The sequence below is a fragment of the Equus przewalskii genome, chromosome 15 (genome assembly GCF_037783145.1).
Source record: "Equus przewalskii isolate Varuska chromosome 15, EquPr2, whole genome shotgun sequence".
In the NCBI taxonomy this organism is placed as follows: Eukaryota; Metazoa; Chordata; class Mammalia; order Perissodactyla; family Equidae; genus Equus; species Equus przewalskii.
The window spans coordinates 68,838,093-68,857,822 of record NC_091845.1 but is presented as its reverse complement, the minus strand read 5'-3'; the positions used below and the strand labels follow the sequence as shown (position 1 = coordinate 68,857,822).

The 19,730-nt window shown below is 42.9% G+C and overlaps 1 protein-coding gene across 10 annotated transcripts in view; it reads right to left on the bottom strand.

The window, feature by feature from the left end:
• NEK11 (NIMA related kinase 11) overlaps nt 1–19,730 on the bottom strand; it is a 248,982-nt gene that overhangs the window by 67,800 nt on the left and 161,452 nt on the right. For 9 of the 10 annotated variants that reach the window (XM_070576034.1, XM_070576038.1, XM_070576037.1 and 6 more), the window contains one exon: nt 19,038–19,198. In XM_070576034.1, the coding sequence (XP_070432135.1) occupies nt 19,038–19,198 (161 nt within the window). Of the gene's footprint in view, nt 1–315; nt 4,522–19,037; nt 19,199–19,730 lie in introns of those variants that run through there. The other variant, XM_070576041.1, reaches the window with a different exon arrangement.

The following is a 19,730-nucleotide window of genomic DNA, read 5'->3' as shown; positions in this document are numbered from 1 at the left end:
TCTCTATTTTGAGAAAGAGACAATTTATGTCAAGATCAGATTCTACAGTTTTTGCATTAAATAGAACCTAGGAAAGAAATTAAGGAGCGTGTTTTACCATGTTACAACTTAATTTAGCAACCAATTCATTCCTAGTGTTCCAGAAATTACCATTTAATTGAACATAAATGACCTCAACAGAAATACACCCACTTCCATGAGAAAAGGGAGAACAATGGGGATGAGTGCCACCTGTAGGGGAGGAAGACATTTCCTCTTCCCAAATGGGGGTTCATCTGGCCGGAGAACGAATTAAATTCACACGAGACAGAATAGCAAGAGAAAATTAAACAAAGCTTTATGAGGAACCATGGCCCGGGGCCTTTCTTCCCGAAGGAAGAAAGGGCACCGAAGAAGTGGGGTGCACAGAATGGTTATATACCCCCAAACAGGGTGTTTCACATGTGATTGAAATGTCCCTTTTACAATAGTCACGAGGCCGCTCTGTCAGCACAGAACTCGATGGAAACGACAGATAGGTCGGCTGTCCCAGTGAACACCACGAGGTGGCAGGTGTGTTGCCTCGGGCCGGGGTGGTCACAGATGAGCGCGGCAATCGGTTCCCAGCCTAAAGAAAGATGCTTAATCTTTAAGGAGATGCCAACGCTGGGAGGGGGAGGGAAGTCAGTTACAGGAGGTTACCAGACTAGCACAATAAAATGCAGATTTTAAGTCCTTGCCTTTGGTATTGATTAAGAGTTTTTAGAGAGAAGGTCATCTCCTTTCTTCTTCCTGGTACAGAGAGGGAGGCACCTTTACAGATAGAGATTTACCTTACAAATGCAAATGTGTCCTAACAAAGGGCAAGTTCCATTCCTCAGAGCCTCCTTGCCTGTCCCAGTTTATCAAAAGCAATCAGCCTCAAATAATCCTGATGCCAAAGAGACATATCTTGGGGTGGCCAATTCCAGGTCCCTACACACCCCTTTCTGAAGATGTTTCCTGGCATTCTACACCAAGCTTGCACTTTAGCAAGAAGTTCAGTCATGGAAAACATCTTTCAGGAGCATATTATGGCTGGTGCAATGTGGTGATTATGCTGTTGACTGGAACTTCTGCATTTCCTCTTTGTTTCACAATTTAAATTGATCTCTGGGGCGGGCCCAGTGGTGCAGCAGTTAAGTGCATACGTTCTGCTTCTCGGTGGCCCAGGGTTCACCAGTTTGGATCCCAGGTCCGGACATGGCACCGCTTGACAAGCCATGCTGTGGTAGGCGTCCCACATATAAAGTAGAAGAAGATGGGCACGGATGTTAGCTCAGGGCCAGTCTTCCTCAGCAAAAAGAGGAGGATTGGCAGCAGTTAGCTCAGGGCTAATCTTCCTCAAAAAAAAAATTAAAAAATTGATCTCTGACAGAACTAAGTGGCCTGAGTGAGCAACCACATCTTGCTGGATGCCAAGTTACGGTGCTACCAGCCTTCAGTCATTTCAGCCAAGGGCCAGGAGGCTGATTTTCAAATGCTGTGAAATTAACCTAATGGCTTTTTTGCTGATGAATTTAAATGTTCTTCAATTCTCTCCCATAACCATCAACCCCTCTCTAACAGGAACATGGCCTTAGAGGCATGAGGAATATCTTGTAAGATTCAGCTCCAAAAAGCTATCCCACAGATTCAAGTTCAGTCAAACACCCAGATTGTTTTTCAGAAACAGATGCAGTAATTTGGTTAATGAATTAGAAATTGCTTCTGAGGGGGAAAGGGTAGCTGTTCTAAAAAGGTCCAGTCAGATCTGTTAACGTCCACGAGAACTAGCACTGCTTGCCTAGCAGCCACAGAGAGAGAGAGACGCTATCTGGAGCAACCTCTCCTTCTAAACAACATTTTGTATAGATATTTAAAATAATATGTCCTCTAATAATTCGTATTTATTTTTTAATCTGGAAAATATAGAAAATTATCAGAAGAAAATAAATATCACCAAAGATCCATCATTATTAACATATACACCCACAAAATTATAAATGCATATTTAGTCAATCTTTTCTACATAGATCTATCTTTTAGATATTTGAGATTACACTCTATATGTATGGTATACATAAAATATACACACATACTTTTGTTTGGACTTTCATCCCATGCTATTAAAAATTCTTCAGAAACATAATTTTAACGGTTGCACAATATTGCACTGTAAAGCCACATCATATTTATTTACCCATGCCCATATCGTTGGACATCTAGGTTGCTTCCATTTTTTTGTTGTAAATGATATTGCAATGACTATCTTTGCACATAAGTCTTTACCCCATGTTTATTATTATTCCTTTAGGTTAGTTATTCAGAAATGGAATTATTGGGTCAAAGAGTGTGAACACTTAGAAACCCTCCTCTTTCTCTGCTCTTGCCCTTTTCTTCACGCTTCCACCCATCCCACCTAGAGCATTTTCTCCACAAGGAGCCACAGTGCCTTCACACTCTTTTCATCCTCCTCTCTATTAAAATCTGCTTTCTCTCAAGAAAAGAGACGATAGGTCCATTAAAGCCAAGATGATTGATTAGTCTCATGTGTTATCTCTGGATATTCATGTTTCAATAATGGATACAACCTCATATCAGAAGAATTAACTTCTAATAGGAGAAGTTTAGGCAGCAGCAAGCAGGCAGGTCAAAGGAGGCAGTCAAGTGGCATCTTCACAGGCCTATAAAAATCACACTGCTAAGATGCTCATTTAGTTATCAGCCAGTCCTGTCTGACTAAATAACCCAGATTATCTCCTCACCTTAGAGCTAGGTGTGGTGAAAGATTTAGTTCACAAAAACAAAACAAAAACATGTGTCACTTCATTACCTGCTTGTCTTCTACTCAGGAAACATGTATTAAATACCAGTTATGTGTCAAATGTATACAAAGACGAGGAAGACAGATGCAGCCTTGGCCCACCATTTTGGGTCAGATAATCCATTTCCATAGATAGGAGGGAAGAGAGCACATGAGCTGAGGCTGGGAGGGATGATAGTGTGTCCCTACGGTGTCTGGCCTCTATTGTTAGTGATTTACTGCTTTCTCAGCAGTAATTCCTCCATCAATTTCCCTGGCAATGCATGTTCTCCAATATCAGCTGGTAGGATTACAGAAACCAAGTTGAGAAACCAGTACTACAAAGGTCTTTCTTTTCCATTAAAAGAAAAGGAACCACACATTAAAAGCAAACAAACAAAAATCCAATAGCTATCCTGGCTCAAGCCACCAGGACCTCCTGCCTAGACCATGTAAGGACCTCTTTACTTCTCTCTTTGCTTCCGCTGTGGCCTCATTTTAATCCATCTCCCTCATCATAGCCACTGCTTTGTTGCCGTGCATAGAATAAAATCCAGATCCCCCGTGTATAGAATAAAATCCTGTCACGGCTTGCCACACCCAGCACAATCCAGCTCCTATTGCTCTTTCCAACCTCCTCTCTTTCCACTTCCTCTCCTACCCACCACGCTCCAGCCACGTTGGTCTCCTTTCTTCAAACACACCAAGGTCTTTCCCACCGTGAGCCCTTCTCATTGGCCAAGAATGCTCTTGCCTCACATTTTTACAGGACTGTCTTTCTCATCCTTCAGAGCTCAACTTTACACCACCTGCTCAGAGATTCTCTAAGCACTCACCTAAATTAGGTTTCTGCCACCACTTTGGTCAACCCTATTGCAGTGCCCTGTTATTGTTTTTTGAGGCACTTATCCAAAGATATAATTAATGTTGTGTTTGTTATTATGAGCTCCCTGAGGGCAGGGACCATGACTGTTGAGTCATTATTGGCTCAGCTATGGCACATGGGAGGCAATCAATAAACCATTTTGGAGTAAGTTGACGAAAGAAAAGCGCACAGCAAGGCAACAGTCAAAAATTATTACTCTCTGTTTCTACCTCATCATGCAGATTTTACTTAAACGTATAGCTTCTCAACCCTGTGAAAGCTCTGAATACATTTTCCCATTGAATTCTTTCAGAGGCTTTTATTTGCAGAACATTGTTCCAAGCCAGCTGACTGGGCATCTTCTTCAATCTGCCTTTTCTTCTTGGCGCTCAGATGTTCTATCACAAGGCTATTTTCTGTCTGCTTCTGAGGCGACCTCAGCAACAGATACGACCTCACAGACTCTCTCCAAACTGGAGCTTCCTCTGGCGGAATCTTTGTCATGACCTTTCTGGGAAACTTTCTGTTGCTGCCTCCCAAATGACCAAAGATGAGGAACTTCTTTCAAAAGATGGCCCCACTGTGGGCTGAAGCCTTTGCTGCAAGCTCTCTTTCCCTGTGGCCACCACAGGGTATGCTCCATCAGGCACTGCAGGTGGACAGCTGTGGGGGATTAAAGCCTCAGGTGGAGTACGTGAGTGGCAGGCTTGGAGTTGCTCATCCGAAGTCAGCTTTGTGCTCATTAGTCTCTCTCAAGCTTTCTCTGCTTCATGGTTGGTCCTTCCTAGAGCTGGGTCACTATTCCTCCTGGTTCCATATTCCAGCAGGCCTCACGTCATCTTTCCTGTGGACCCTGTGACCCATGAGGAAATGGACCTTTACTGTCTTGGTCACAGATTTATCCTCCTTGGCTTCAACAAAACGATTCCTCATCAACTGAACCACAAAACCATCCCTACTACTATTGTTACTAAACAACTTGTCCTGACATTTACCAAAGTATGTGCCAAAGAACTTTTGTACAGGGATCTATGAAAATATGTGTTGGAAATGCTGTATATGTTATCTTAGAGATTCACAATTCTCATGAACATATTGAAAGCTCTGAGAAGCTCTTTAGCAAAGACCCAAAACTTTGTTCAATGTAGTGTTTCTCAAGCCTAATTGCCCATGAAACCCAGTCCATTCTGTGGAAATCTCAGGAACACTCTTGAGGAAATCCTCAGGTGGACCAATGAGTTAGTAGAGCTTCCTATTTTAGTTCATACATTCTAGGGTCCCCAGGCGTCTTTATCGAATTTAGTCCTGGGACTTCTGCAAGCTCTCTGTCCTTATTCTTTTTTTCAAGTAAAAATTTTCTACTATGAGAACCCCTATTCTGTTAGATGTATGTTCCTCTGATTGGAGAAAAGATTGCTTTAGCATCCCTAAATCTAAAATGCATTGAATTTTTCAATTAAAAAATTTCTTCAGTTCTTTCCTTTTTTTTCTGTTTTGAGGAAGATTAGCCCTGAGCTAACTACTGCCAATCCTCCTCTTTTTGCTGAGGAAGACTGGCCCTGAGCTAACATCCATGCCCATCTTCCTCCACTTTATACATGGGACACCTACCATAGCATGGCTTTTGCCTAGCAGTGCCATGTCCACACCCGGGATCCGAACTGGCGAACCCCGGGCCGCCGATAGCGGAATGTGGGAACTTAACCACTATGCCACCGGGCTGGCCCCTCTTCAGTTCTTTCTTTGCGATTAAAACATAATGCTTTTCCCACCACTGGCCTAAAATCACTATTTAAAATATTTAGTAAGCACTAGCATTTCAGCTAGCCACCTACATCCTGCTGCTTCACATTAGAATCAGGATTCTTTAGATCCTGGAGCAACTTCTAAAATGAAGAGAAAGATGCAACTTGGTTTTGCGTTTTTCCCTGCAGAGTTCAATTGAGAAGGTTTTTATACTTTGGCTTTAGAAACATAGGTCACATTTACCCAAAGATATTTTAGGATGAAATTGGAGAAGTATTTTTGGAATCTCACATTTGGTGATGGCAGACCTGTGTCAAATCCTGTGTTAATTTGAATATTAAAATTCAATGTGCTTCAATGAATTTCTCACTCTCCTTTTAATTGCTAACCTGTGGAGAAAAGTCTAAAGGGGGCGATGAAAACGGTTAACAGGAGACTCTTGCCTGGGGTGATTTTTGCCTCACACCTGCGGTAGGGAGGTTTTCCAATCTGGCTTCGTGCTCCTAGGAAGCGGACCGGACCGCTTGGCCTGGTTTCTAGTCACAGATCAGCTTTGGAGGTGAGGTCTGCAAACATCTGTGGCTGACTATTCTCAAAGCTAACGTCCTTAAAGCAGCCGATGATTGTCTGGGATGCAAACAGCTGTCCTCTTTTTATTTAGTAGATACATAGTTCTACCAGGTGATCCTCAGACTTCACTGTGTGTAGGAATTATCTGGGGATCTGGTTAAAAATGCGGACTCTGATTCAGCAGGTCTGGAGTAGGGCTGTGATTCTGCATTTTAAAATGCTCCCAACAGCTGCTGATGCTGCTGGTCCACGGACCACAATTTGAAGAGCAAACTTTAGTCAACATGAGTGATATGGGCAATGAGTTCAATGGTAGACTTCTTTACTGAGTCTGCCATGAGCATTGTACCAAAAACGACTGGTTGCCTTAGAGAATTCTCATTTATTCAATTAGTTTGAACGTTACTTTGAACTGGGAAGAATTGCTGTGTGCACCTATGTTGCTAACTCAGGGCTTTCACTTTCAGCACTGTTTACCTTTGGGCTGGGTAACTGTTTGTGGAGTTTGCAGAGACTGTCCTGTGCGTTGTAGAGTATTTAGCAGTATCCCTGGCCTGTACCCACTATTAGTACCCTCCCGCCTCCCAAATTGTGACAACTAAACATATCTTTAGACATTTCCAAATAGCCCCTGGAAGGCATAATCCCCACTGGGCTAACTTGGAATCATCTGGCATCGTGATCTTTGTTGCAATCTGTTACAGAGTATCTGAGTTCGCAGACTTTTAGTTGACTACAATATAGACGTATTTCACAACTCTAAGTAAAGTTACCTTCATGAAAAAATAAAGTGATTTCCAACAAAGACTGTTTAAGTGTTAAGACTAAACATTTCACTTTCCCTGCTTGGCTGCAAGAACTTGATACCTTTTCTTTGCTGAGTCTTACATTTAAAATAGTGGAATATGTGTGCATGCATGTGTGTATACAAATATACATGTGGGGGGGTATAACTATATAATTTAACTTGAAGACATAGATGCTAATATATACATTATACATAATATATATTTAAAACAATAGCAAAATTTCTCCCTTTACACTTGTTTTCAGTCAAGAAATATTTCAGGGACTTAAGTGTGTAAAGTACGGTACTAGATAGATAACTGAAAAATTAAAGGATGACAAACTCAATTAAAAGAATCATTTTTATCATTGAAGTCTTCTGGGTCAGATACTTTAATATCGTGAATCTTGCATACACTAGGAATCAAAAGTTCAGTTAAAATGTTAGTTTCGAGTTAACACTTTTTGTAGTGTTCTGAAACCTTTGAGCCATTAAGAAAAACCAACCTGTAATTGCCAAGCGCTTCTGTTGTTTCCCTAGGCAACTTTCTATTGATATAATTAGAGAATTCTGACTCCCAGAAAACAGAAAAATCTCCCAACCATAAAGAACTCAGTGGTATAAAAAAGAAGTTTTCCAGTCTGGGAAGAAGATTTTCTATGAGCGTTATATAGTTGGAATCTGAAACTCTAATAGACTCAAAGGACCAAATTCTCAAAAGCCTTCTCATATGGATGGACACTCGATAACAGAACGTGGCAGTGAAAATGTAGTTACAAGGTTTATACCAAACCAGAACTACATAGCATCTTATAATTTCATCTTTAGTTTTTAGTGGCAAGCCCAAAATACTGTCATTTGTGCATGTTGCAAGCATTGTTTGTTCCTTGAAAATTCAAACTTTAATTTGAAAGTCGGCAAGATACTGTTTTGAAAATATGATCCAGCAATTATGCAACTATATTTCTATGCTAATATTTCTTCTAGAAAAAAAAGACTCATTTAGCATCTATATCACCTAGGACAGTTTCAGCTACAAATAACCAAAAACCTGCATAAAATGGCTTAAACAAAGAGCTGTAGTTTGTTACTTTTTAAGCATTTTCAGAGCCCCCTCTTTCCCAAAAATGTATATCTTCACATTTTTTGGTGAGAATCAATTGCATGTTCATCTTAAACCAATCCCTGGCAAGTGGAATATGATGGCCAGACTGGCTGGAATGAGTCAGGATTTATCCAAATCACGAGGAGAGGTAGCCACTGGCACAGAGCTGAGGCTCTGACAGATGGACCAAGGAAGAGGGGCATGGCCAGGGGTTAAGAGCATGGACTTTGGAGCAAGTCCAGCCCTGCCATTTGCCAGTCATGTGTCTTGAGCAAGTTATTCAACCTATTCATGCCTCCATTTCTCCATCTGTAAAATGGGTTGTCAGGAGGATTAAATGTTAGCATTTTTAAAGTGCACAGATCCATGCGTGGCACATATTAACTGTAATATGTATTTGTTAAACAAAATGCTCAAAATGTTTGTCAGGTACACAATCAATATGTACAGCATCTTGGAGGGAACCCAGTTTAACTTTCAGCTCAAATTGTTGGATGGATAATGCAGTTGAAGAAATCTCTTTCTGAAACAGTTTGTTTCTCAAGCTGTTGCTGACAGACACTTATCCAAGAGACTCTGGGCACGGTATTTCATGCCGCAGCTAGGCTTCAGTGACAAGGGGTGAAACAAGGAAGGAAAAGAGGCTCTGTCATTTCCTTGTGGGAACAAAGCAACGAGAACCCACTCACAGGGAAGCCTAGTCCCACGAGGTTTGTTTATCCCAAGTCTAAGGACATTTGGCCTTCATGTGGATGAGGAAGACACCACAGAGGAAGGAGCCAAAGAGAGGCAAGGCAGAGAGATGTAAGATACTGCATCCCTCACTCCTCCGCTTTCCCCAAGGAATATCTTCCTCTTGTTAAATGAGAGAAAAAGAACTGTAAGTTGGCTTAAGAGAAACAAAGCATTTGTTTAAGAGAAGTCTTGAGCAACTCTGAAACTTGAAGAGTTGGAGATAAATCAATGTGAGAGGCTTTAGTTGCAAAGTTAGGTAAATGAAGACTATTTATACAGCTCTCTTTGAAGCTGAATATATGGATAAAGAGATCTATCAATGATATCAGTAAAATGATAACTAGTACACAATATTGTACCCCCTGAGGAATGAATTGTGAATGAATGAATGAAAGGCAACAGATGCCATTCGACCTTAGTTTGGGATGAGGGCTCAGTTTTGGTACCAAGAGCCCCTTAGCGATTGTACATCTATGTTTAGACATTCTCAAAAGCCCCCCAGAGGGTTCCTCTTACTGTTCCCACCCCTTGAGGCAGTGAAAACTCAACCATCTGTCTACATACAGCAGCATCAGCACTCTCCTGGCAGGTGGGCTATGTTGACTCCCATAGGCTCGGCCACAGAAGGCTCGGTAGATATCAACACAGACATAGACAGTTTCACAGCTACAAAGTGTCTTATGTTTACAGCGGCTGAAAGCTGCTCCAAATGAGTGGGAACAAATGCCTTCATGTTGTGCTGCAGGCCTGACACAATGCTCTCTGTCTGCTGAACAGCCCAAGCAGGCAGAGATCTCTAAGTGTATGTACAAAGTGATATAATCTTCCACTCTGGCTCCAGCCACAGACAGGAGTTCAGCTAAGCTTCATCTTACACAGACCTGCAGGCACGGCCTCCCACCCAAGGGTCCCTATGTCATCGGATGTGAGGGAGTGAGGGGCTGATTTCTTTCACCTCTTGTCATCTCTCCTATCAGAGTCATTGCACAGGGTGAACCCAAACTACACAGAACCCTCTTCCCTACCCTCCCTCAGTCATTCTGGAATCACCTTTTTTTCCTGAGAGACTTCATTCAAGTGCACACAGGGCCTCCTTGAAGCTGAAAAGTCATACACAGGCCACAAACAGCCAAAGAAGTGGCCATAATGCGACTAAAGACATACATGTCTCATTATATGTATGTGACAATCACAATTCTGTTGTAGTTTTTTAGCGGTTTTTCTCCTCTTGATGACATTGTCGATAATGTATTATTTTTATTGAGGTAAAATTTGTGTACAGTGAAATGCCCAGATCTTAAGTGTACAACTGAATAAGTTTTTAAAAATGAATATACCCACATGGTCACCACCCAAAACAAGATGAAGAACATCTCTCTTAGCCCCGAAAGTTCCCTCATGCCCCCTTCCAGCCACTCCCCACCCTCCACAGCCACAGTTGTTCTCATTTCTATTGACACAGACCCATGTTAAGACATCTCAGTTACCCTTTACTACATCGGCCTTTCACTTAAAACAGCACCCACTCCCCTTACAAGATCTTCAGGCTGCAGCCACAGCTGGCCTGACCTCTCCAAGCTCATCCATCTTCTTGCTCACTATGTGGTTACTCGAACTTGCCAAGCCCTTTCACGCCCTGGGCCTTCCCACAGACTCTTCCCCCTCTGAGACGCTGCTCTCCAACTCCCTTTCCTTATACGGATGGGCTGGATTTTCCTTCCTTAGGTCACAGCTGAAAGGGCATCTTCCAGAAACTCTCCAACTCCCCTCTTAGGAGGTCTCCCCATGCCCCCAAATGCCATTTCCTCTATCACCTCAACATCTCCCCTTCCTAGTTGCTCTTATCTGTTGGTGTCCTGGCTTATTCACTACTAGACTGCACACTGCATTCATTCATTCATTCATTCATTTATTCCACAAGATCTACTTAGGATTTGCTCTGTGCTATACACTGCTCAAGGGGCTGGGAATACAGCAGTGAAAAAACCAGAATCTGCCCTGCCAGCTTGCATTCTAGGGGGAGACAGAGCACAAATGAATAAGCAAATAATAGTGGTTAAGTCGGATGGTGATAAGGACTATGGAGAAGAATAAAGCAGGGAAAGGGAAGAGGGAAGTCTCAGGCCAGCAAGTGCTACTTATATAAGGTGGTCAGAGTCCTCCCTAGCACGATGACATCAGAGCAGACACTTGAAGGTAGAAAGAGAGCAAGTCATTTGTGTATCTAGAGGAGAGGGCATTCCAGGCTTCCAAAGGCAGGAACATGTCTGCTATGTTCCAGAAACAGAAAGGAGGCTGGTATGACTGGAGTGGGGTGAGTAAGGACGATATTCATGGTGATGGAAGAGAAGGGCTCCTCCATTGGTGATGATGGCGTGCTGGAAAGCCATTGAACAGACTTTGCCTTTTACTTTGAGTGAGATATTGGGGTCGGGGAGGGGGGGGTCTCTGGGAGACCAGTTAAAAGCTCTTCAATAATCCACTGGGGAGATGACAGTGGCTCTGGCAGTAGAAGTAGAGGTGCTGAGTAGTGATCATATTCTAAAACACACTCTGAGGGTCAAGCCACTAGGCTTTGCTGATGGACTGGATGTGGAATGTGAGTGAAAGGATGGGAGTCAGAGTTGACTCTGGAGGAGCTGATTTGGACTGGGGCTGGGGTATATTGGCTCACTTTTGGACATGCTTAGTTTAGGATGTCTATCAGAAGTCCACGTGACTTCTAACCCCACTCCCAGGCAGACTAGATGTGTGAGCCTGGAGTTCTGGGAAGACAGAACTGAAGAATGGAAGACACGCATTTGGGAGTTGACAGTCTACGGATACTATTTAAATATATGAGACTGAGTAAGATGTCCACAAAGTGCGACTGTGTCTGTTTTGTTCACCACCACATCCAGTGCCTAGAACACCCAAATATGTGATGTATAAGTGAACGATCCAAGCAACAACCCATGTGCTTTCTTTTCTGCAAGTTGGTTTACTAAGCTATTGTCCACTCTCCTTCAAACCATTCCCACAAACAGCCCTGAAAAATGTCATTAAGTTACAGAAACCAGAACACCAAGGTGACCTTACCCATTTTGTGCACACTCAGGTGTGCCTTTCACATCTCAGTTTGATCTCTCTAGAAGCCAAGCCCATGCTTTTCTGCATTCATAATTCATAGGGAGACAGAGGATGCCATTTAGCACAAAGCCATCGGACAGAACCCAGGGCACCTTTGTGGAGGCCTCCCTGAAATCGGGAAGCTGACATCTTAACTCCTATCTCACTGCTGACGGTTGCCTTCTGCCAAGGAAAAAAGGCCTTAAATGCGTGTGGTGATGGGAACACGAGCCACATCTGCAAAACTCAGACTACAAACAAGCCCCCCTGACTCCTATACCACTGAAAGCCTCCATCACTGAGTTTGGAACGGCTGAACCATGACTGATGATGTGTCCACATCTCACTGCTAATGCTTTGTTGACCCCGCATTATTAGAACCTCGGACCGCAGCTGCCTCCTATTAAGCCCAGGTTTGTAGTGGGTCAGCCTCTGCGGGCTTGCTTCAGGGTTTCCAAGACCTTCGGAGGAACCCAGTACAGAACACTTAAGACTTTTGGATTACAGTTTGGAAATGTGAAAGATGGCGTGAAGAAAAGAACCGTAGGGATGGTGGAGCGCCATCACGATGCCTACCCAAGATCACGGGCAATGGGTTTTTCAGGAGCTGGTGAGGCTGGTGCTCCCTTCGCTTCGCTCCATTTCAGAGTTCCAGCAGTGTGGAGGGGAGCCTGTCTCCAGTCAACCCCCTCCCTCCTACAGCCCACTTGCTCTTGATTAACTACCTCTCTCTTTACGTGCCACATGTCCAATAGTCTAGGCAAGAAAGTCCTGCAATGTGAAGAAAGTTATTGCAACAAAAAGGGAAAGAATTTTCATGTTCCCAAAGGTAACCCTCGTGATAAACACTTCTTTATTGCAGATAACTATTTTCGACTCCAGTTCTAACTTTATTCCTATTTATGTCCCACAGAGTAAGTGGGAAACTTGGCCATGTGTTTTAAATATGATTTTAAATCATCAGATCATGTTCCATTTTCACACATTTTGGAGCTGTCCCTTAGGTCCCAAGCATCTCCTTTTCTAACTTTTACATTAAGTTTTATACTTACCCAAAATAGCTACTAGTTGACACAGTTAGTATTTACTGGTTTGGATCCCAGCTCTGTCAGTGGACCAGGTGACCTAGGTTGAATTAGTTATTCTCTGTGCTCCACAGTTTCCTCATTTGTAAAATGAGATAGATGTTAACCCCATACAGTGCTGTGAGTATAAAGTGGCATAAGGCACATGAAGGACTTAGCACAGCACCCGGCACGCTGCCAGGCAGCTCTGCTTTATTAACCATTAACTACTGTTTTCTCTGGCATGGTGTGGCCCCATGCGCTTCCAGATTAGCGGGTTATGTAGAAAGGACAGCACCTCCCACAGCATCCCAGATGTGTCACACTCCTTTCCTCTTAGAGTGGATACCATGAAACGGTATTCACTCTCTCTTTCCAGATGAATAAAATATTCAGAAAATAAAATTAAATTTCTCTGTATCATTGAATCACAAAGTAGTGGGATGGGCCTTTTGTTTGCAAAGGCATTTCAGGGGGATTTTCATATTTTCTGCAGACTCTTTTGTGCCCTGTATGGTCAGGGCGCCTCAGCTCTGAGGATAGCTGGGGAGACAGGAATTGGTGTCAGGCTTGGGAGAATTGCAGAGAAAAGCCCCAAAAGTACCATTCCAACTAGTCTTATCAGCTCTGTAAAAGTCAGCATAAACCTCTCCACCACTCTCACCCTGCAGCTCCAGGAACAGCACAGCAGAGCACAGTGCCGGTCATTGTCACCTCACACCCTCATCTGCCTACGGGCCTCAGCTCATCCACCAACAGGGATGTGGTGGAGGCCGGTGACCTTCCACCCTCCACGTGAAAGGACTGTATGGACTCTGCACTCTTCCTCAGCTTTGCTTTGTCTTTATGCATCCTATCACCTTCCCTCTTTTCCCTCCATGCTTTGCTATTGGGGCAAAAGTATAGGCGTGATCCTAAACAAAAGGGCGGATCTAACTTAAAAGACTTAGGGACTCAAGCCTTCCACAAAGCCCACTGTGCTATGTCCCAGAGCAAGGATTGGCTGGTCCCAGTCTGACCAGCAATGCTAGAGAGGGAAGAGGGAACACTCACGACAAAATGAGGGCTGGGATAGGGGTATGGGTGGAAATGTCACATCAAAGTCGCTCCTTTGAGCAGCACACACTGGGTCCACAGAAGGCCCATTACCTGGAAAAAATGACACATCACGCTGCTAGTATTCACTAACACCTTAGCAAGGCTGTCTGCTTTCAGCGGGAGGATGTTGATGGAGCAGTGATTCAATAGCCTTCAATACCTGGGCTGGCTGCTTCTTAGATCTGAGGCCCTCTAAGGTCAAGTCAAGACAAAAAGTGTTTCTTCCCAGGTAGGAAGTTAAATTAATTGTCAGATCATGCAAAATAGCAGGTAAATCAGCCTCACTATCCAAACTCAAGAGTTCTGGCAGCGTCTATAAAAATAAAAATAAGAAAACAGTGGGAGGAGAGAAATCTGAACCCCGTAATAGATGTGAGAGGCAGGCTCTTTTTTGTTTTAATTCCCATAACTCAGCACTTTTCCTAGAACTGGTCTAAATTTTGCCTTGTTTACATCTCAGTGATTCTGTTCAGTAATGCAAGTCTTGCCAGAGGACCGGATAATGCAGTAGCCCCTCGGTATTCCCTCGCAGCTAGTGTGTCCATTCAATCATCAAGGAGGTGGAGGGGTTATAACTGTCGTGCAGGGAGAAGACTGCACAGGGGAGTGGCTAAAAGTAGAGTCAGACAGTCCGGCTACTTATTAGCTGTGTGGCCTTAGAGAAGTTACTGTGCCTCACGAAGCTTCAGTGTCCTCTTGGGAAAAGTCAGGATATCACAGCAGTCTCATCTTTCCAAGCACCTGGGTTTTTTAAAGTCAGTGCATAATATAATCATCAATTATAGAAAAAAATGTGCTGTTTCTTTTTTGAGCCCCAAATGAAATAGTTGATTTGTGCTTAGGGACTGCATTGTATGAAAAACACTTACTATCTTCAAATATTACAAGTCTAGGGCAATAATTCAAAGCAACAAGAGGTTCACAATCTGATCGACACACAGGAACTGAGATGCACTGGGCATCATTCACTGCTTGACTGAAATGTCAGGTAGAATTGCCTGAAATCTCAGCTGATGCTCTCCTCCTTTTTCCCACCCTCACCTTCTTCCCCACCTTCACCTTCTCTCTTATTTGAATTCCAGCCAGCTAAATTCTAGTTTGATGCAGTTCAACTGGAACATACACATGAAAGGATCGGTGCAAGAGTTAAAGCAATAAGGCATCTAAGGCAGCCGTGGAGGTGTGCCACTTCCACGTCTCGTCAAGAGTGAGCCTGCAGCAAGCTGTGTAGTGAGTGCAGCCTCCACCTGCTGTGCCTTCAGGATCCATTGCAGTGTTCAGGCCAAGGCCACACTCTTCCCAGGCAGCTCCCAGCCAATGTGAGCATAGGAGGGATTCCAGAGCCAGGCCATTCCTGCCCAATACGGACTCTTCCAATGAGCAGTCTTTGCCCTGGGGCTCCCTGCTGGCCTGGCCAAGACTTTTTCAGAGCTGCACTGCAGTCTGAAGCTCTCACCCAGTCCTCCTTCCTGCCCTTCCATCCTTACCATCAAAGACGTCGACCAGCATCATGGTTTGACGTTCTCCCTGCCTACTTCACAGGCATTCCTCTTTAATTTCTAATTCTATCCTGTCACCCGCTTCCCAGAGGACCTGAACTGACAGCAAATAAAGTACTGGGCATAGAATGAAGGCTCTGGAAATGTTAACTCTTATTGTTACAGTAATTATGATTTGATTAAACTAATGTCTCCACTAATAGAAGATACTCTTAGAGGCAGCTACTCTCATGATGATTTGACCCAAGAGTCCTCTGTAGAATCTTAGGCCTTGCCTAGCCTGCATCCATTTTTCTGCCCCTGTGGCACGGTTCCCAGCAGAAGATCATTCCTGCTTTTCCTAATGCTTCACTGTGCAGAGAGAATTTCAAAACTGCTAGAGGATTTGGTAAAAGATATTGAAAACTTCAGAATTACCTGGGGAAATGGACCTCTGCAGCCCTTCATCTTAGCAAGAACAAACACCATGGTCCTAAGAGCCTTCTTAAAACAAGCATCAATGAAAGCGGCATTCATTAAACAGAGCCTGTCCCGAGGGTGTTCTGTGTCAAGTCATTCTGAGCCGCCCAGCATGTGTAACACTGGTGCAGGCAGGATATTGACTAGTCATGGAGAGGAAAATGATGGGAAAGACAGAAGAGTCTGTGAAAACATCCATCAGCCTGCAGCCCTAAAACATGTCCATTAGAGCACATGAAACACTTTTCAGTGACAGGTCCCACAAATACTGTTGAGAACTCTGTTACAATGACAGCTGTAAACTCCATTCTCCTGAGATCTAAGAGGCTGGTTCCAATTCGGTGACCACAGACTTCACAGATTAGCTATCAACAATATGATAATGGCTTGTGATAAAGGTGTTATTGACGCTCTGCTTATCACAGCAGAGAAGAAACTGATGATCAACAGCAATCAGGTGCTTAATAAAACTGTACTTTGCAAATAATGCTGCTGAAAAGGTTGTCATGGGTGGCACAAGGGACTCAGCAATCAATCCCGATGAACCCACAGCTCTTTTTCTTTTTGAAAGCACTTCCTCAATAAAAATAAAAACTATGTGACTTTTGTCTCATCTGAAGAAAGGGGAATGAACTTTGATCTGATTATCCACATAAAAGCCACGAGTATGATGATCACCCAAGTAGACCCTGGCACGCTCAGGAGTCAAGGGCGAGACTGCGGAGAGGGAGAAGAGGAAAATGCCGGTGATGGCTACAGGTCTCACCCAGTTCACAAAGCCAGCAGTGACTGGGTCTCAGCATGGAGTTCTGTAATTGTAATGTGTGTGTTGCTAATAAAATAACCTGAAAAAGGGAAGGGTCCACACCCATCACAATCCCACAGCCACCCCTTTTGGGGTGGGGGAAATTATATCAAATTACTAGGAAAAGCAAATGGGGTTGTAATCACCTGTCTCTAACACTCATTACCCAATTGTGATATCCACTCCTGTTTCTATTATGCCAAGTCCATTCTAGGTTGATAGACCTTCTGCATTAGAAAAAAACCTTAGCTTGGGAATGTGATAAACCTGGGCCTGAGGATGGTTCTGACCTTTCTCTAGCTGTGTGCCAACAGGCAGGTTACTTTTCTCTTGGAAACTCAGTTTCCTCATCTGGAAAATAGGGAACTACCCAACAGAGTTTTGTGAGACAAAATACCATCCTGTATGTGAGAGGCCCTAGCATCTTGTCCTAATAGATTATTTAAAATCAGTCACAACCTATCATGTAACATGGGACAGATGCACAAATTGCTCCCCTTTATTTTGTCATCTGCCCTAAGAAATAAGAAGAAGGGATTTATTTTTAATAGTGTAGTTGTAAAATTTCACTCTAACCTTAGAGAATTTTAGTAATATCATTAAAAGGCCTCAGGATAGCTCAGTAACTTCATCACAATAATAGCTAACATCTCACTATTAATTACTTTATTAAATTCCAGGCACTATTCAAAGTACTTTACATCGATTACTTCATTTAATCCACAAAACTGCTCTATGAGGTAGGAACCCTATTCTCCCATTTTACAGATGAGAAAATTGAGTCACAGTGAAGTTTAGTAACTTGTACAAGGTAACATAACCTGCAAGTGACAAAGGCTAGACTCTCCCACAGGAGTCTGATTTCCAATCGTATTTTCTAACAAGTATGCCAAAGACTAGACTTCTGGAGTGGTTAGCCAAGTTCTATTTTTTGACCTGGGTGGTGTTCACCATGTGTTTTATTCATGTAGTTTTTGGAATCAGTTTAATTTTATTAAAAAACGTTTTTAAATAATAATATTGGTAGCTAAAATTTTACCACTTGAGGCTTTGGGCAAAAATTGAGTATGAGTTTTGCATGTTGTGTGTTTTTCAACCATAGGCACAGAATGAAGATTCTGTATTGCTGAAATAATATTTGTCTCAGTTGTTCAGGACAGCGGCACAAAAGCAAATGGAAATTGTATTTGCAACTTATGGTAGGAGGTGCTGTTGTTCACCAGAGTCCATTGGAAAAAATGGGGAAACAATATAAGGAAAGTGTTTTTCTTTTGGCATTCTGAATTGCCCTCCCCTCGACTCTGTATTTTTCTCAACATTTGTTTCTCTGTGTACTTGTCTCTTAATTTCTCTCTCTCATCCTTTCTCTTTCTCTCGTCCCTCTACCTGCTTAGTCCCAGATCCATATCATTCTAGCTCTCTTCTCCCTGCCTCTCTCTCCTTTTCTTATACAGCACTTGAGAACATTTCTTATTGGTTTTATTTATTGAATATTAATGGCGTATTGCTTAGTCTTCATTAAAAATGGTTGAGTAGATTGTGTCCAACCTTCAATTAATCCTCTTAAATTAAGTTTCCATTGACACAGGTTGACCCCTTGGTTGACTTTTATTTTACTAGCTCAATGGTTTCTATTCAATAAAAAGCTTCTGTACATTATGGAAGTTTAGGGTTGGAAAGGTTACCAGGTTATGGCCTAAGAAGGAAATGAATATATGAGCATAAATTTCCCAAAGTCATCTGATTTCTCCTCACATCTTGCTTTCCCTTTCTCCTGCAGACACTCAACAAAGAAATCACTTGCCGAGGCTATTTCTCAGTCTATGGCTCAGATGGGCCTTAGTCTTGCCATTGTTAAAGAGATCTATGGCAAAGTCTATACTCAGAGATACCAGCGCGACATGCAAGGATGTACCCTCGGAGGCTGGGAGTGGCCAGAAAGATCCTCCCCTAAGCCCAGGGTCTCTGGACCTCATCCCCAGAACTAATTTGTGGATTGGGACATGATTCACAAATCTGATTACCAGGCAGGAAGGTATATTTTAAAAAATCCCCTTCTCTCTGACAAAGAGACACTGCATTGTTTATTCAAAAGCTGTATATGGGCTGTTCCTCAGTATACAGTGTAGTGTGTATCATCCTTCCACCTGAATAAGTACTGGATGCTCCAGCCCTTCCCTCATCAACATGGTCCAGACCAGATTCTCAGAATTGGGGCCCTGCTAGCCTCTGGACCTTGAAAATCTTGACTTATCACATGGAGCCTTTATAACAAACCCTAGTCCCACATCCCCCATTTCAGATTCTAAGACATCCTTAACTCCCTCTGGGAGGTCACTGCCTGATCAGTACCTCGGACAGTTCCACTACTTCTGCTGGGGAGCAGTACATACCTGTTGGTTTGTTCTGTAAGCTGGCTGTTGCACCTCATCCTTGACCTCTTCCTCCGGTCCTGAGAACACTATTTCTTCTTCCTCATCCTCACTTTCTTCAGAACAGGAATCAAACGCATCAGCATAATACTCTTCAGCCACAAGTGGGTCTTCTGGGATTTCTGAAATAAAGAATAAACAACAATCAGGTCCCACCAGTCACTAAAATTATAATGAGGCTAGGATCTCCCATGTTCTCCCATAGATGTATATTTTGTTTGCATTGACAAAGTTTTCATGGAATGTAGAGCTGAATCTTAGCTTCCTGAAAGTATCCGGTTGAATGAAATAACAACTTGGCAAATAATGACAGTTTCACTTCTTCCTTTCCAATTTGGATCTTTTTTATTTCTTTTTCTTGACTGATTGCGCTGGTTGACTTCCAATACTGGTGCAGTCACTATGGAAAACAGTATGGGGATTCCTCAAAAAATTAAGAATAGATCTACCATATGATCCAGCTAATCCACTACTGGGTATTTTCCCAAAAAACATGAAAACACGAATGCATAAAGATACATGCACCCCTATGTTCATTGCAGCATTATTCACAATAGCCAAGACTTGGAAGCAACCTAGGTGCCCATGAAGGGATGAATAGACAAGGAAGATGTGGTACTTATACACAATGGAATACCACTCAGCCATAAGAAA